The sequence below is a fragment of the Elaeis guineensis genome, chromosome 10 (genome assembly GCF_000442705.2).
Source record: "Elaeis guineensis isolate ETL-2024a chromosome 10, EG11, whole genome shotgun sequence".
In the NCBI taxonomy this organism is placed as follows: Eukaryota; Viridiplantae; Streptophyta; class Magnoliopsida; order Arecales; family Arecaceae; genus Elaeis; species Elaeis guineensis.
The window spans coordinates 4,603,943-4,622,678 of NC_026002.2; the positions used below are offsets into that span (position 1 = coordinate 4,603,943).

The 18,736-nt window shown below is 36.4% G+C and overlaps 1 protein-coding gene across 1 annotated transcript; it reads left to right on the plus strand.

The window, feature by feature from the left end:
- Window positions 1–7,979: 7,979 nt before the first annotated feature.
- LOC140851996 (homeobox-leucine zipper protein HOX27-like) lies at window positions 7,980–10,627 on the plus strand. The gene is made up of 4 exons (XM_073244542.1): window positions 7,980–8,387; window positions 8,938–9,254; window positions 9,387–9,466; window positions 10,059–10,627. Exons 1-4 carry the CDS (start codon window positions 8,066–8,068, stop codon window positions 10,444–10,446), a joined length of 1,107 nt encoding a protein of 368 aa, XP_073100643.1. The 5' UTR covers window positions 7,980–8,065; the 3' UTR covers window positions 10,447–10,627.
- Window positions 10,628–18,736: the final 8,109 nt, after the last annotated feature.

Consider the following 18,736-nt stretch of genomic DNA (forward strand, 5'->3'; position numbering starts at 1 on the left):
AAAGTAAAAAACAGCAAGCTAAACTTCATATAAAAGAAAGTACAACTTAATCTTAGTTTGAAAATAAAATAAAAACTTTTTGAAAGAATCTTTTATCCTAAAAAATGATGTTACTTCTAAATTATAATGAGAGTATATTTATTTGGCATTTCTACAAAATATTATATACATAAATAATGATCATATCCTATTATTCTACATATTATAACTACTATAATTATTTGAATTAGTCTAAAAATATCTTTAATTTTCCATCATTCATAGTCAATCAATTGGGATATTTTCACTATTTAAAAGTGCAGTGAAAATCATTGCTAAGAAAGAAAATGAGGGCGAACATATGAAAGTCTAGATAACCTTCACATGCCTCAACTCTGATGCACCTAACACCTGGCTACATCAAATTTAACAATAGACTTTTATTGGAAACCAGTTTAGGGCAAAAAAATGATAAATTTAAGCTTGTACAAGTCCTACCCTCTCACTTACATAAGATTTATTTCATTTTGAAACTTAGTTAAGTCTCTCTTTCTTTTGAGATTTGAGGAATCATGGTCATTTGTCCTTGTCTCCCAGGTATTTCATATGCCAAAATCTAATAATATAAATTGCTCTCAGTATGATGTCACTGCTATGAATATAAGGGATCAATAATAAATTCATATATGGTGCAAAGTGATACTAATCAAAATATGTTTCATGAATAGCTAGGATGGCATGGTGCAAGTACAGTTAAAACCAAAATGAATAATTTTTGAAGTTTTATCAAAAAAAAGTAATTTCAAGAAATATTATAATAATAATAATAATTTTTATGAATTTTTTTTTCTTTTCGTGCATCAATATTAGGAATAGAAAGATATGATGAGGGCTTCTGACAGTTCAAAAGCAAAGCACAGTATTTGTGGAGACAGAGAAAAAGTGATGGAGGCCAAGGGGCCATACCGCTTCCCCTCTGCCGCTGTTCCAGGGCTTCAGCTATGATTACTCGGAGCACGTGCCATGATTGACCGCACGAGAGTTACAGGTGAGGAGTAGGGAGCGAGACGTACCCTCTAAGCCAAACCCCACAACAGAACTTTCCTGAAAACCCCATGCACTCCGGCTTTATTTACATGGCTGCCATCGCTTTTGAGGGGTTATCATTGCAGCCTTGACCGGGAACGCAGAGGACCTAATCGGGTAGGGGTATTTTCGTAAATTAATGGGGACAATGCAACCTTTGGACAAACAAGCAATCATTGCAACCTTCGACCCCTAAACTCATTCAGCTTTCCTCCTCTCTCTCTCTCTCTCTCTCTCTCTACTCTCCTCCTCTCTCTCTCTCTCTCTCTCTCTTAATTACATCTCAAAAAATTAAAAAATAAAATATCGTACAAAACTCATGAATAAACTATATTCAATAACTAATATATTTAATTAGATATAGACGATCCAATCTACAATACTATTTATCTTTCCAAAAAATATTTAACAAAAATTATCATAAAATCTGAAAGACAGATCCAAACTCATTCATTTTTAAATTTTTTTTATACATAATTTTTAAAAATTTAAATTTACATAAATATCTTTCTGACATTGATATATATATATTCTCATAAAATATTTATTTATGTATATTTTTTTTACATATATATATAGCAGTTTAAAATTGAAATGACTATAATACTCTTAACAGAGACATATACAAACAGAAGTATTTATAAAGATATACAAGTAAATAGTAATTTTATGGATATTTATATAATTTTATATATTTAGAAGGGTATACATGTAAAAAAATTTAATTTTTATGTGAATATCTTTCTGAATATTGAATTTACATAAATACCCTTTCAAAATCGATATTTACATGCATAATCATATAATATATTATTTTTATATGAATAATTTTGTCATAGTAGTTCAACTAACGTCATTAATTAAAATCATATTTATTTAGATTAAAAATTAATAAACTTATAAAATTATCTTTTTACTTCAAAAATAGATAATAAGTTAACGAGTCTCACTAGAAACTTATCCAAACAATTGAACTTCCCTTCTTTCTAATAACAAATTTTTTTTTATTATCTAATTATTGAATCAATTTTTTTCTCAAGCAATATTTTTGTACAAACATATTGATGAGTAAGTACTAGACTAGTTTAAATATTAAAATAAGTTAAAATAGATAAAAATAAAATTAATTATTTTATATGCGTATCTCATGAATATATTAAATTATATGAATATTCTTATAAAATTAATATTTGTATATATACTCTTATAAATATTTTTTTTGCATATCTACCAATTAAAAGTATTTTAATCATTTCAATTTTAAATCATTAATTTCTTAGCAGCATTAGATGATATGGATATATATACAAAAAAAAATAAGAATATATATACAAAACAAGTATTTTATGGGAGTATAGGAGGATATGTACATAAAAAGCCATTCTTCTTTCCATCTCTCTTGCCTCGATATATTTGACCGAAGATTATGTGGTTTAATTTTTTTTTTATTTTCTTTTAGGAGTGAAGCAGTATGGATATTATCTGTCTGAATTCATTTCTATATTCGAATCAATTCAGATATAGATAGAAATTTAAGAATCTGACTAATATCCATATTCATATTCATATCCATCAAAGAAAAATGAGTGATGTATACTTATCTGTCAAGCTTTATGACTCCAATCTTCTTCTCCATGGTAGTATTTGGACACCCAAATTCTAGGTGAAATAAGAGCTTATTCCACCTTATTCCTCCAAACATGTGAAAAAGTAGTAGTGGACCACCTTCATTTAGCAATTTCGATCAATCCTCTCTAATTCTAGGCAATCCTGATTTAGCAACTCCATGGTGGACTATGAAATTGCTTATTCTAAATTTTTAATGGGCATCATCTAGGCATAAGAATAATACCATATTAATTACACTGGAATAAGGACTAAAATACCAGATTTCCAACCAAATAGAAATCTAGAATAAGAAGGTGGAATAGCTATTTTTTGAGAATTTATATTTTTATTTTAAAAATAAAATTTAGATATCTAAATACTACCATATAAATAAAGCCATCAAACTCCCTAAGCTTCTCTTGGGATTTTAAGTCCTCATCATCCTTGTAGACGGTGCTTTCTCTGCAAACTTAGGAGATTGGAGGGTGTACATTGGAATAAGTAGATTATGTTAATAATAATAATAATAATAATAATAATAATAATAATAATAATAATAATAATAATAATAATAATAATAATAATAACATCGACGAAGGAAGGAGGAGGTAAGTGGTGGCACGTCTATAGATGTTGGGAATCTTTAATGAATATTATTATGTTAGGCAGATGATGATTGTGATTATGATGCACGGGACATATGCAACCATAATGTCCATCAACTTTCGAGGCCACCTTTTTAATTATTCGACAAATTATTTTTTATGGAAAAGCTTGTGTGCAGGATATGGAAGACAGGATTTTCTCCCTTTTCCCAATCTCCGTATCCGCTGAACGTATTAGGTTTATTCTATCACTTTGATAGCCACACAGCTATTCTTGTGCTCAATATACTATTGGAGCAATCATACGAAAGCATGATGGGACTTGGAATCCTATAAAATGCCTCGTGTGGCGTCAGCACAAGCGGTACGTGGCTCGATGCCATTGGTCTCGGATGTGGCATGATGTTTTCCACCCTGGAAAGAGTATTCATCAAGGTCAAGTTTAATATTTTTATCAAAAAAACAATTTGAATAAAAATATACAGAATTTTTTTTAATATAATAGATTTATTATTATAAATTCTAATAGTATTTTATTAGCTGCAGTTGGTATCGGAATTTTTGATACAAAAATTTATGTGGTAGGAGAAGGAGATATATATATATATTATATATATATATATATATATATATATATATATATATATATATATATATATATATATATATATATATATATATATACACACATACATGTATTAAAAATTTTTATATTTGTTTTAGAGAGAGGTTTCTTAGAAACTATCACATGATTTACAGGTGCATCATTTGCTGGTATCAGATTTCATTTCTTTTTATAGGATTAATGGTGAATGATGTATTTATTAATTTTTATTAAGATTTTATATAATATTCTATATGATAAATCATATCAAAATTTTATTATGATATTTTTCAACAGATATTGATATTTAATTATTAAATATTAAATATTTTAGTTTTCACGAATATATTTGTTCTTGAAAATTTCAACTTATTCATTTTATTCAAAAGAAAAAAAAAATAGAGATCTGGTGCGGTGATCCGTTATAGTCAACCACTGGCCGGTTGATCGCCACATCTGCCTCGGCGGAACGGACGGTCAAGATTTCCCCGTCGGGTCACATCGCACTAATGTAACAGGCGTGACGTGGCGATCTACCATTTGACGGCCCGTCACGCCTCAAAGGACGTCATAGGGTGTGCCCATCTAACGGCAAAATGAGATCTCGTGGCACTCCCGTACGGAGATCATGCCTTCCGGTACACGATTCCGTGAAGCAATCCCGTTACGGTTTTATATTTGAATTTTTTTTTATTTTGGTACGGTTACCGGTCACGGTACCTAACAATTTTAGCGGTGACCGGCAACGCGTGGGCGCTGTGAAGCGGGTGTCACCGGTGAACGGAGGGATGACCGCCAAACAGAAGTGGGGAAAAGGAGTGCGGATCGGGACCAGAATCAATCACGCCAAAATAATTGTGGGGACGGAACATGAGGTCGACCGTACTAATGATTGCCGCTGCGACGCTGTCCCCTCCGTGCGGACAGCTTGCGTCGCTCCCACGCCTCACGTGATCCCCCGCCCCACTCCGCCACGCTCCCACGCCCCCCATCACGTGATCCTTCCTGTCGGCCGCCCCACCGGTGATTCGGCCACCTCCACTCCTCCTCATGCTAGTTGATCGACGCATTTTTACTATTTTATTTCACGGATTTTAGCCAACCGTTAGAAAGGGGAGACAGAAGAATTCGGCCTTCACCTCCCCACTTTCTACTTCATTAATAATTTAATAATGGGTACTTTCTCGTAAGCCCCTGGGAGCCCTTTGATCTCCATCAGACGGCTGTCGGCTACCGTATCATATTGCTCAGCGAGCCCTCACCCCAATCCCATCACCGCTTTGACTGCGACGACCCCCGGTAGGATTCTGGGACGGGCGGTAGGATCACACCAAAGATTTCCTAATAAAAGCCGGTGATGGGACCGCTGCGAAGGCAGTGTTTCCCTCTGCCCGCCCCACACCAGAGCCCTTCAACAGTCACATCACGCTGTTCAGCCGTTTCTCCACCGTCTGATCGAAAGGAATGGGACGGTGATGATAGGAGGACGGGTGACGCTAGAGCCGGTTACTATCCGGTCACTCTGGAGGAGCTGACGGCCAGGCGTACCGTGTGCCCCTACCATTAAGGCATTAATCGATGCAGGAATTCAATTATTGCAATAATCTCCGAGGCGTGACAAGTGTGACCACCGGGGTCACTGGCGCCCGCCGGTCGCCGGTGGGGCCTGCTTGGCTTGCCCCTGGTTTCGCCCCTGCTTTGCCGTGCGGGAACGAGTCGGTCCGGAGCACGTGTCGCGTTTAGAGGCGCCTCGCACGGCGGTTAGTGGGTCAGCGTCTGGCGCGTCCGGGTCATCCATTTTTGGCTCTGCTGACTCGGGAACAGGAACGGAAATTACTGAACTCGGCCGGACTTGATTTCGTTTCGACTTCAAACCGGAAGCAAAGAAAGATAAATAGAGGGAAGAGGGAGGAATCAATAAAGGGATGGGATGTGAACGTGGATAGATCAGATAGAGTTTAGGGATGTGAGGAGTTAATTTAAGCACACGACTCGCAAGGTCCACCATAAATTGGGAGAGCCTATTTATAACACTGGACCATGGCACGTGACCTCGTAAGGGGTGTAGGCTAGGACCAGAGAGATGTTGGAAGTAGAAAAGAATTCCATGGATGTTTCACTCCAAGATATTAGGATTTGAATCCAACCAAGATTTGAATTTTATTCCTACGTATTGTCCCAATTTTTCAAATATGTATATCTATTTTTAATATATAAAAAAAAATATCTCAAGATACACCGATTGAGATGTTAAGATAATAACAAAATAGTCCTACTCTAATAGTCAAGATGATGGTATCCCATCCTAATTTTCTTAGAATGTCATGTCGGAACTTGAGTTCTAGTAGTGTTGCACTATCATGTTATTGCATTTTTATTTGTTTGCATGTAGGCCTCTAACAAATAAAGCATTTAAGAGTAGTCCCTCCAATTTTGGTTATATGTATTTTTGCATCAAGATTCGAATTACTTATATCAGCCACTCTTGGCCATGATGGATTGATGGTTCTTTACTTAGGTAGAGATGGACGTGCAAATAACACAAAAGTTAGGGCACGTGATACTTGACTTGACATTCAAATATGGGGCTAAATAGCAAGAATCCAAATATTCCACCTTGTCATGAATTTCTTGTTTAAGGGCAGTACACTTGCAGGGTTAAGCAACATAATTAAGTTGATACATCTAGAAGCATATCATATTATTCTCTTAGACCATATTGTTGGTCCTTCGAGCCATTTTTGAGCTCATTGATTGGAGATGTGTGGTTATCAAATTCCAATTATGTCTATAGAAACCTCCATATTCTTTCTGTCTATTTTTTTGTATATAGTAGAGGATGATAACCGCTCAAAGGATCCAACGTCAAGCATTGGATGGACTTCGGCTAGTCATGACCTATCAATACTCTATACAAACATATAAAAACAAAGTAATGCATGTTTCATCACTCTACTCCATTTTTATGGGCAGCACAATTTCTTTAAAGAATTTCTTTTAAAGCAAACGACGAATTTCACTCTACTTTACCTAAAAAATAATTTTTTTTAAAAATTTTATCAAAATTTTTTTTTTTTAAAACAACTGAAGATGTATATGGATATATGTTGGAGAAGGAAAAAAGTGATGACAAATGAGTAGACGTGTAAAACAATATGCATCACCTAGAGTATTATGCTTGATGAGATGTATCATGTTATGTTATTGATCAATCTCGTAATTATTGATATTGTAAAAGATTATTTATTTTAACAATACAAACAGGAAATAAAAAATTATAGTCATCTTCTTTAAAATTTGTATAAAAAAATTATAGTTTCACAGAAATATTAATTAGCAATGGTCCAGAATATTTTTAGCCTCACATGGCTTCTTGTTGCTTATAAGATAACAAAAACCTGATGGGCATCTGCATAAAATAATACCAATAATACACAAAGAGCTAATAATTAAACTCATAATTATAAACATATACTGCATGCATGGGTGGGCCCACAATATATCATTTCTAGGCGACAGTCATCATCCCCTACCCTCAGCTTATAACAGTAGCCATCATAACCTATGATTGCAGCTAGTGAACAGGCGCTAATTTTGTACATATCTTAAATTAATAAAACAACAAAACTAATAAATATTTATATAAAATAAAATATTCATGCATAAGATAGGAAAAACCAAGGAACCTATAAAAAAAATAATACCACAGATGGCAAATTAAGGTTAGCATTAAGTTAAAAGTGCTCCATATTCATAAACCAATTGTACTCTGGCCGTTTTATCTAAAGCAGTGGTTGGTGGTTCACAGTCTCTCTCTACCCATTAGTTAAAACTTAAAAACTGCTTCCATATATTTATAAGTAATGTGGATATAACTTTGTTATCCCATGATGGGCTCTTGATTAATATAATTATTTTCATTTATTTTTGGCATTTGAATAAACTTTTTATTTTTTTCTTTTAGTCCATGCTTCCCTTTCCTGGGTCACGTGTGTTTCGTCAACCTGGGCATGTCGGTCAAACTGCCTTCCCCTTGCAATCGATCACAAACGGGAGAGCTCTCTCTCTATAAAACCCTCCAAGCCTTTTCTCATTTCCTGCTGCTTCGCTTTTGATAGCCTCTCTCTCTCTCTCTCTCTCTCTCTCTCTCTCTCTGTGTTCTAATAGTCTCTGGCGGCCGGAGATGGAGCTGGGCTTGAGCCTGGGGGAGGCGCCGGCGAAGGCCAAGGTCACGGCGGAGAAGGCTGGGGTGAAGGCCAGGGGAGGGCTGGGGTTGGGGCTGGGAGTTGGTGTCGGAAGGAGGGAGGAAGAGGGACAGGAGGGAAGAAGGGTGGAGGAGGAGGAGGAGGAAGAAACGAGGAAGGAAGAGGAGGAGGAGGAGGGGAGAGAGGGAGGAGAGGAGAGGGGTTCTGTTGAACCGCTGGTTCAGCTTAATCTCCTCCCCTCGGCCCCTGTTCCACGGCGCTCGTCGCCCCAGCTGGGGTTTCCATGGGTACCCGAGACCAGTAAGTCCTCTAACTAAACTACAAATATCGAATCTTCTTCTTTATTCATAAGATTTTAGTTTCAAATGGCTGACCAGATCGCTTTAAAGATTGAAAGGTTTTGGAGTAACTCAGTCAAAATCTACTACTACTTTTTTTTTTTTTTTTTTTTTTCAAGATTTCATGCGGTAACAAGAAAAAAAAACCAGGAATTTTTTTTTTTCATCGTTTTTTAAGATAGATTTACGAGTAATTTAATCAATATTCTCTATGTTTTTAAGATTTCATGCGATAGAGGTTATTTAGCCGCTTCAGATATGGTTTTTTTTTTTTTTTTTTTATAAAGTCCTGGTTCTTTTCTTCTTTTTTTTTAAGACCTTATAAGTTTCTTTGATTTTTATATCTTTACTCCTCTCTCCTTTTTCCCCCCCCCCCCTTTTTTTTTTTTGCAGCTTTAGGATAAATATTTTTTTTTTTTTTTTTTTTTTTTTTTTGTGCTGCTTCTAAGAATTTGGCGATGGTTATTGATGGATTTCCCTCTGTTATTTTATTTGAATACTTATTTGTGTAGGAAATTTGGAGGTCTCGACGCGCGGGTTAGATGTGAACCAGGCGCCGTCGGTGGAGGAAGAAGGGGTGGTGGTGTCGTCGTCGCCGAACAGCACCGTCTCTTCGTTCCAGATGGACTTCTCCGCCGCCAGGGGCGGCAGCGGCGGCGGCGAGAAGGGAATAGTGGCTGCTGGCGGGAGCGAAGCGGAGGCGGAGAGAGCCTCCTCGAGAGCCAGCGACGAGGAGGAAAATGGGCTTGCAAGGAAGAAGCTCCGCCTCTCTAAGGAGCAGTCCGCCTTCCTTGAAGAAAGCTTTAAAGAACACAACACTCTCAACCCGGTATATAAATCTGTCCACCACCCTATATAATTCTTTCAAAAAAAAAGAAAAGAAAAAAAAGTCTAAATCTTTAATATAAATCGAAACTTTTCCTAAAAACTCTGTTAAATTTCTTTTTTTCTTATCTTTCAGAAGCAAAAGCTGGCTTTGGCTAAACAACTAAATCTTCGACCCCGGCAAGTGGAAGTCTGGTTTCAAAACAGAAGGGCCAGGTATTTATTTTTTTCCTTTTCTTCTTACTTCACTCTTTTTTTTCCCTCTCTCTCTCTCTCAGGTTTCTTTGGTGTTTAGTGAATCGATTATTCCATGTCTGATGAGCTCTGAACCTCTCCTTTTTTGGGTCTTCTGAAAATTTCCATTGGGATGTCTTCACTTCCATTTTGAACTATTTATTTTATTACTATGATTTGTTTTTCTCGTGCTTTTTAGAACAAGACAAGAAACAAGGACGAGTTCTTCCTAATCCAAGCATTTGAGATGGCAAGAGTTTTTTCTCTCTCATATATCGTATAAAACCAATCACCAGAATTAGAGAGGTTCATGGTCTCTAAGTTATATACGTGTATCTAGCCATGCCTGATTCTTGGAAAAAATTCGAATCCATACTTGTTTCCATTAAATTTTATTGGTTGCTCTCTAATGACAAATTTTTAGTTTTTCTTCTCTCAAACTTTATTCCTTTTCATATGATGGTTACTGATCGTCACCTTCTCACTTTAGAAGACATTTTTTTTTCCTGCTCTCTGCTCTCAAGCTGAGATTATTATTTTTTGTTCTCTCTTTTGGCTTCGTTTCACGTAAAAGGACGAAGCTGAAGCAAACGGAGGTGGATTGCGAGTACCTGAAGCGCTGTTGCGAGACGCTAAGGGAGGAGAACCGCCGTCTCCAGAAGGAGCTGGCGGAGCTGCGAGCCCTGAAAACTTCTCATCCCTTCTACATGCACCTCCCCGCCACCACCCTCTCCATGTGCCCCTCCTGCGAGCGCGTCGCCTCCACCACCACCACTCCACCCCCCGTCGGCGCCGGCGCCGGCGCTTCCGCCGCCTCCGCCTGCACCACCACGTCCTCCGCGGCCCCACCGGCCGCGGACCAGCGGCCGTCTTCCTTCGCCTCCCTCTTCTCGAAGCCCCGGTTCTATCCCTTCGTGCCGCCCCACCCTGCCCCCACCCACCAGCCCTCGGCCGCGTCGTGATCACCGTCCCCGCCACTGGTGGCGTTTCTTGTAAATACTCACATTTTAAACGGCTTTTTTTTGTGTTTTTAATTTTGGACTTTTTATTTAAAGAAGAGAGAGAGATGGAGTTGTTGACGGAGATTATATGGTATTTCTCTTATTCTTTTTCCAGGGAGAAAGAGGGAGAGAATGCTGATACTGTTAACACTGAACATATTTTGCTCTTTTTATTTTTAAATATAAAATTTTCACTTATTAAGCTGAAGTGTTGTCTTTTAGTGAACACTTTTTTCTTAAATTATTTATTTGATTGCTGAAATGCATACATAATTTGAAAGAGAGAAAAAGAATACATTTTGGAGATCAATATTTTTGGATGGTATGGGAAAGGAAAGAAAATTGAAGTATGTGTACTGTCACAATAGAGTTATGAGCCAAGCTCCATTTGAACTCTTGTTCACAAGTAGCTTGTAGGCTTGTTTGAGAGGTTATGGGTTTTGAAGTCTGCAATGATTTAAATAGATGTCAATTAAGACGTTGTGTGTCATAGTATCCTGTGTCCTTGAGGTAGTGTTGTACTGACTTCTCGGGAACTACTGGGCTCACCATTACCGCATCATGTTGAACACCATCTTCGAGAAACATTTGCATGCTATGATGCATTGGAATGTCTTGTATCTCAATACACTGCTCAAATTGAAAGAACAAAAAACTTTCAGTGAACTAATTTTACAATGCATGCTGTGGATATGTTTTTTCTTTTTTTCTTGATGCTAGAAAAAAAAAATAGAAACAAGAAGCAATATCCTGAAGTGACCAACTCCGAGTCACTCCTATGGCGCATATACTGCAGTCAAAGGTGAAAAATATTGTTTGAGAGTCTCAGCATATGTTAAGCCCAAGTTAGCCAAGCCATCAGCTACAGAATTAGATCGTGGTGGGTGTTGTATAGTGTGCTATTGTGATAGAGCATTTATTTGAGGTAGGGATACAAGGTGAAGAATATTGTTTGAGAATCTCAGCATATGTTAAGTCCAAGTTTGCCAAGCCATCAGCTACAGAATTAGATCGATACATAATACTGTAGTAAAGTCCAAAATAAACAATCTAGTAAAAAGTTTTTTTATTTTTTATTTTTTGGCAGAGATAAAAATAAGGTTGCTTCCCTCTGCTGAATATGTCTCCACCTTCTGAATATGTCTTTATTCAGATCACATTTTTCTTTGATAATTTGACATGTAGCACGCTATACACATTCCTAGTTGACCATAGTTTGATCATCTACTACACACACACACACACACACAAATCCCTAGTTTTATTTTTAATCCTTTGCATGATAACATGAATGCAAGAATGGCCGGTAATAAACTATTACGTTGTGCTACATGATTGTACACCTAAAACAATAATAACCTCCAATACTAGATATTAGTAATCACACACACACTCACAGAGAGAGAAAGAGAGGGGGAGAGAGAGAGAGAGAAGGAAAAAAAGCCACATATCATGAAAGCTCTTAGACATGTAAGTGATGCAAATCCAGAGCATGGCATCATGTCGATCGGCACCTTGACAAATCGCATAAATTTATACCAGCCAAAGGAGACGGGTCAAATGACACCTCTGAAACAGTTGGGAAGTTGAGAACTACAAAACATGTGACACACTGGTAGACGTTGTAATCCCTTTGAAGTCTTCGTTTGATGCCTTTAATTTGTGAGAAGATGTACTGCTTTAGTTTTAATAGTCATACTTCAATATAGCTTGTCAGAGAGTTAACTTCTAACAAGGCTTATACTAATTAATGAAGCATATTTTAACAAGGAAACTGAGCCAGGGAGCAGAAACCTGGTCTCGAGTTTCCACATAAGAAAAATGTATTCCCTCTCATTGCTTAGCAAGAGAGCCTGTGAAACAAAGAAGTGGCTTCTGTTTGTTAATTTGTGCACTAAAAATATGAAACAATGACGTGGTGAAGCATAAGATGAGACGGTGAAGGATCTAGGAGTTGAATTGGATGTCTCTCTTATGGGATGCCTCATCCTGTCACAATCCTTTTCATTATCTTAGTCTAGATATTTATTATTCTGAAGAGTTCGTGATAGTAAAAAACATTTTATTTGACACCTACATGGTGGAGGACTGGCTGGGTCCGTTGGCCACAAATTTATCTGGGCATTTTAAGATGTGTCTTGGAGTCTAGGCAGGATGCATGGTATATGATACCTTGCATGACTTCATTGTCATGGTTCGAGTGCACCTACTCAATGTGCATGACATGTTCTTCTGATCTTTTCATAACAATATTCTGAAAAAACATGATTGGGAAAACTCTGCTTTCATGAACTTTAAAAAAGATAAATTTCTCTAGTTTGAATTAACACTAAAACTTTCGCATTACAATAGAGAATTAAAGAAGCATTGCAGTTCTTTGAAACCGAAACCCTAACAACCTAAGAGATCTGATAGGCCTTGCCCACTGCAAAATAGTTGTCTCTGAAGTTGACCATTTCATACCAGAGCCAAAACCTACAAGCCCACTTGGAACATATAATTAGGCTTTGAGGATGACTACAATCATAAGAGAAGCCAAATCACCTGTTTGCAAGTAGGTTGGATCAGCTATCAGTTGAATCGAGATTTTATGTAATGACTACATAAACTATGTTGGCTAATACACGAACCAAATTTTCAGTTCTCACCAACTTAAGCTATTTTTTCAGCCGAACATCAATAAAAATCTTTTTCAAAAAACTAACATCATTTTCATCAGCATATATCATGGCTGTGATGTATAGAATTCTTTAGTCTTCATGAAAGCTAGAAATACGAAGGTACATCTAGCATCAATAACATTATCACCTACCGTAGAATGCAAAATCAAATTTGACATGGGCATATATCAGAGAGGATATATAGTTGGCTGAACTCATTAATCTCTGAAGTGGTTAGTAGAATATGCAATAAAACACAGTTTAGATGATAGTGTGCTTATATTTACCAATGATGGTGTCATGTTCATTAAAATACCGAACAAGAGGGAATGCTTGTGCCAATTGGTGCATATAGGTAGCCAACTCTCCACTTATTTTTCTGGATATGCCCCTAAGAAAGGCACAAAAATAACGAATTCACATGACCTAAAAGACTGTTATGTGCCCAAGTTAGGATTGACCTCTTTGATAGAGATGCGCATGCATGATGTTAGTTTTTTGTTTTTTTTTAATGGTAGAGTCATAGCCTTCATGCTATATTCTACGTTAATTATTACAGAGAGAAGAAGCACAACCGGTAGTGCAACAAAGCCAAAAGAGTTAGTGGCTTTTGAGAAGGGATGATGTCTTCTCTTATGGGGAGTGCCATCCCCCACACGCAAGAAGCAATGATTGGAAGCCTAGAAATTAAGAATAGCTTAGCGGAAAGGAAGAAGGCTTTTTGATCCCTTTGACTTCTCAAAAGAGTGGTCGAGTGAGGAGGGGAAGAGGCAGTGGTCTCACCTCATCCTCTTTATAAGTTGAATCAGACCAACCCTGTGGCAATTGGATGCAATAGCAAAAAGATTCATTGCTCTCAACTCATCACATGCCTAGGAAAATGACGGTCAATTGTTATGTTCGCTATATATATAGACGTGTTGATTAATTACTAGCTACTTAGGGTGTCACTTGTGATATAATACACTAGATATAATGCAAAAGAAAATTTAATTTGAGGTTCCCAGGAAAAGAATAATAAAATTGTCAGTGGCAAGATAATACCTCCGATAGTTTGATAACATTGATCATGATACCGAGTTATATTACATATATCAATCGCTTGATAATTTTGCGAATGATCCTAAGTTATGGATTACATATGATACTGGAGTGATATGAAATTTTGAGGAATATAGAAAATTTAATTAAGGTTCGCAGGAAAAGAATTATAAAATTGTCAGTGACAAGATAATGCCTGCAATGATTTGATAGCATTGACCACAATGCTGAGTGGTATTATATATATCGATTGCTTGGTAATTTTGAGAATGATAGTCAGTTAAGGATCATATATGATACTAGATCAGTGATATGAAATTTTGAGGAACACAGAAAATTTAATTTGGGGATCGTGGGAAAAGAACAATAAAATTGTCAGTGGCAAGATAATACCTCCAATATCTTGATAATGTTGACGGTGATGGCGAGTTACATTACATATATCAATCGCTTGGAAATTTTGAGAATGATACAAAGTCATGGATTATATATGATACTAGGGAAGTGCAGCTAGCTTAAGGCGTACCTGCTCATGGGTAGTGCTAGGTGATGCACGTAGTAATTAATTAAATTACTCCATAAAACTTGCTTAATTAATCATGTTCTAAGATTTCTTCTTTTTGGAAAATTTATGAACCAACCAAAAACTGTTTTCATGTAACTCAAAATTAACGTCATGGCTATTCTCTTGGTTGGTTTTTTCCCTCTTTCTTTTAGGCTATATGCAAAGCTAATAATATCATGTGTTTCCTTGGACTTTTAGGCTTCGGAAATGAAAAAAAAAAAAACAAAGAAGTGGGGATGGCTGCTAGCTAGTTTGGCCCGCAGCCGGACAGATGGGTACGCAAAAGCTGAGCGATGCTTACATGCATCCCATACGTGGCTGCTTCTGGGTTTAGATTTCTGTAGAATTTTTATGTAATTGTCCAGCTCTGTCTAAATATAAGCTTGTTTTGAAACCATCTCATTCACTTGTACGTCATCAAGCTCAAGCAAAAAGTGACTGATTTATATTATATTGCCCTAGGAGATGTGATTGACGCTTAAAACATCATGCAACTTGCCGATCGTTAGGTATGTTCTAAGGCGATTAAATGGTAAATCAATTTTGCATCAAATCTTTTACATGCATGCGTCCAGAGGAGAACCTCATCTCCGACAAATTACATACAATGACACAAATATTGATTCATCAATGATCTCACGAGCATATATTGCAAAGCCAAAGAATAAAGTGATTAATTTGTAATAATTTGGCGCATTTTGCTTAATTGTATAGTATATGATAATTATTGTAGTGTAGAACGGAAAAGACATCATTAGTCTCACATTGATTATGAGTGAAGAAAAAACTCTGATTTATATAGAAAAGGACAATTCTTCTCACGTGAGATGTCTTTTGAAGGATAAAACCGTGAGACATCAGAACGAACCGCAATAATGATGCGTCAGGAATGAAACCACCCCAGTAACTATAGGGCATGGAGGACATCATTTGTCTCATATAGACTCCCCTTTGACTGGATGGTTATATTGTGGTGTAGAAGGGAGGACATCATTTGTTCCATATTAGTTGTGAGTCAAAAAAAACTCTGACTTATATAAGAAAGGATTATCTTTCCCACGTAAGCCGTCTTTTAAAAGACAAAATCATGAGATCTATGGGTCAAAATAGATAATACCTCATATGTCGAGCTATAAATCTTTGACCGTAATAATAATTATTTTTAAAAATTAATATTCTAGCTTATTGCATATAAAAGTGCCGGCTTAGATTGTTGAATCGAGATATTGCACCTTATCCTAAAAGTGCAATAATGTAGACATCAATGATCATTTCTTTAGATTTATCATATATCCCAAGGAATCTTTCTTCATGCGGAATGATGATTGGTTGGCTTTGTATTCAGTCTCCACATGCGGTACACGTAAGGATTATATTGAAATTCAACGTCTTATTATTATCGTTTAAGCATTACTTTAGCCCTTCGAACTTCTTCTTAAGGAAGCAAACTTGCTTCTCTTTGTACACTCTTGGAGATCCAGCCTTGCTTAATTTATATTAGCAGAATGTTGTATAGGAAATGCTTGTCTGCATCATGTGAGCAATGACAATAATTGGTCAATATTTTGCAATTATAACGAATTTATTATGTCTATAACATTTTGATTATGCCTATAGCAGTCCAATGTGCCAATAAAGAGGAGGGTCTAAATTGTGTGATAATTGGCCAGAATATCCTTCTAATTTCAGGTCAGATTTAGCAGCAGTATCCTAAAGCAAATAAATTTCAAGGACAAGTGCGCCACAAGTTCAGGTTATCTAGACAAGAGAAAAGAGGTATCACATCCTAAATCCGGGACATAACACGGCTATGCTACCGAGGGATGGAGCCCATGATAACACGAAGTCAATCCATCATAATCATCTAAAATCCATCAAATAAAAAGATTCAATTCCATTATTCATCAAATAATCGAATCAATATTGGTTCAGAGCATCTAAATCCAAAAGCAAGTACCAACCCAAATCTCAATATTTATAAATAATTATAAATTCGTAATTATAAAATAAACTAAACTTCTGCTGCCAAATTTTAAGCTTGCTTATGCAGATCTTCAAGCTTGGATTCCCTTTTGCCGATCCTAACCTTATTCCTCTGTTCAAACAAAAAGAAAACAAAAAGAATATGAGCTACACTAGCCCAATAAGTAGAACTTGCGCTTTTTTATCGGATCAAACATAAGTTTTTCATGATAATGCAATATTTAGAAAATAGCAGGTAATACAAAATAAAGCATTTCATAGAGCATATAACAAAACAAATTATAAACTCATCATGCATGCATAAATCATGTATATTTCACAATCATGAATCGTAAATCATTTTCATCATGTATTCATGTCATGTTTCAAAATATTGCTCACAGATATTCGTGTTAAGATCACTATTATATCCATGATAGGGTCATATTTCTTAATCGACAGAGTTCTTAATTCATGTGCCAACTTTATACCCGCTAGCGGGGCCATGTTTCATGTGGATGCTAGCTCCGGATGTCAACCTTCCCAAAGGGATTCATTTATAGCCATCTGAGAGCCTTTGAAATCATTATATCTTTTTCTTAAAGCATACATATACATAGATGGAAAAACAATGAAATTCATGCTTCATAATGATGCTATTTTCATAAGACATATTCATGAAATCAATGCTCATAATAAAACATGCTTTTTCATATCACATATGCCGATCCTTATTTTATGAAAAATTATGATTTCATCAATAGCAATTTTTTGCATAAAAATATGATCATTTAAATATAAATAAGGAGCATAAGATCTACTTACCTCATTCATCTTAGATCTTCAGACTTTGTTAGAAGAATCAGCTAATCCTATTTAAAATATCAAATCATCATCAATTTTTATTCCATGAATATAATAAGATTAAATCATAAGGAAAGCGGACTGTTGTCCAGATGTGTCGGACCATCCAGATACCAAGGTAATTCAGGGTCTCTGATCTGAGGGTCAGATTCAAGTGACTTGATCAAAAAATTGTGAAGCACAGATTAGATCAAGATCAATCAATAGAGTTCATTAATAATGAATTTGAAAGATACTTGATATGATCAAATGAGGTTGACATACAGTATGGATATCAAAGCAACTTTGGATCATCTTGTTAGAGTCAATATGAACCCCTAAAAGATGAAGGCATGACTTGGTACAGGATTCATAGACCTTCTTAGAGAGAGAAAGTCAATCATGAGAGAGAAAGTAGAGAAAGAAAGTGGAGAGAGAATCTTCGTATCCTTCAAAAGTGGCAATCATGATTGAGATCATCAGAGGTCATATCAGGGTGACTTAATATGGATTAACCATGATTGATATTATCAATTTCGAATAAGGATCGAATCGGGATCTAATTCTGCATGAATTTCGAAGTAATTTCAAGTCATTATATTTTCATCTCAAGTTTATTCTAGGGTCTATGATACAATCAGAGAGAGAGAATGACCTTAGAGAGATAAAATTCATAAAAAGAGATAAAAAATCTAGAGAGAGAAAATGTAGAGAGAAGGTAGAGAAAGAAAGTTCAATTTTAGAGAGAGAAAGACTTAAGAGAGAGATGATAGAAACTTTCTCTCACATATATTTTATTATTATTATTATTATTTTTCCTTTTCTTTTCTTTTTCTTTTTTCTTTTTCTTTTCTTTTTCTTTTTCTTGTTCCCGTGGCCTTCTTTGGCTAAAATAGGGGACCTAGAGGTCCCCGTGCCTTTGATCGGCCGATCACGACCATTCCCCGTCCGGCGGCAAGGGGCGATCCTCCCGTGCTCGGAGGCCGAAGCCGGCGGTCGGCGGTGACCGTCGGTGCCATAAAAAAATCAGGAAAAAAGAGAGAAGAACAGGGCTTTCTTCTCCGACGAAATCTGACGGCTCCTGTCGCCGGCGGTCGTGTCCACAGGCATGGGAAAGAAGGGAGAGAAGAGAGAAAGAGGAGGAAGGACTTACCACGGCCTCTGATGACCCCCATCGGCA

Coding starts and splice junctions, on each gene's coding strand:
- LOC140851996 (XM_073244542.1), top strand. CDS start 8,066: ATGGAGCTGGGCTTGAGCCTGGGGGAGGCGCCGGCGAAGGCCAAGGTC. Junction 8,388..8,937: donor TCCATGGGTACCCGAGACCA/GTAAGTCCTCTA, acceptor TTATTTGTGTAG/GAAATTTGGAGGTCTCGACG. Junction 9,467..10,058: donor TTTCAAAACAGAAGGGCCAG/GTATTTATTTTT, acceptor TTCACGTAAAAG/GACGAAGCTGAAGCAAACGG.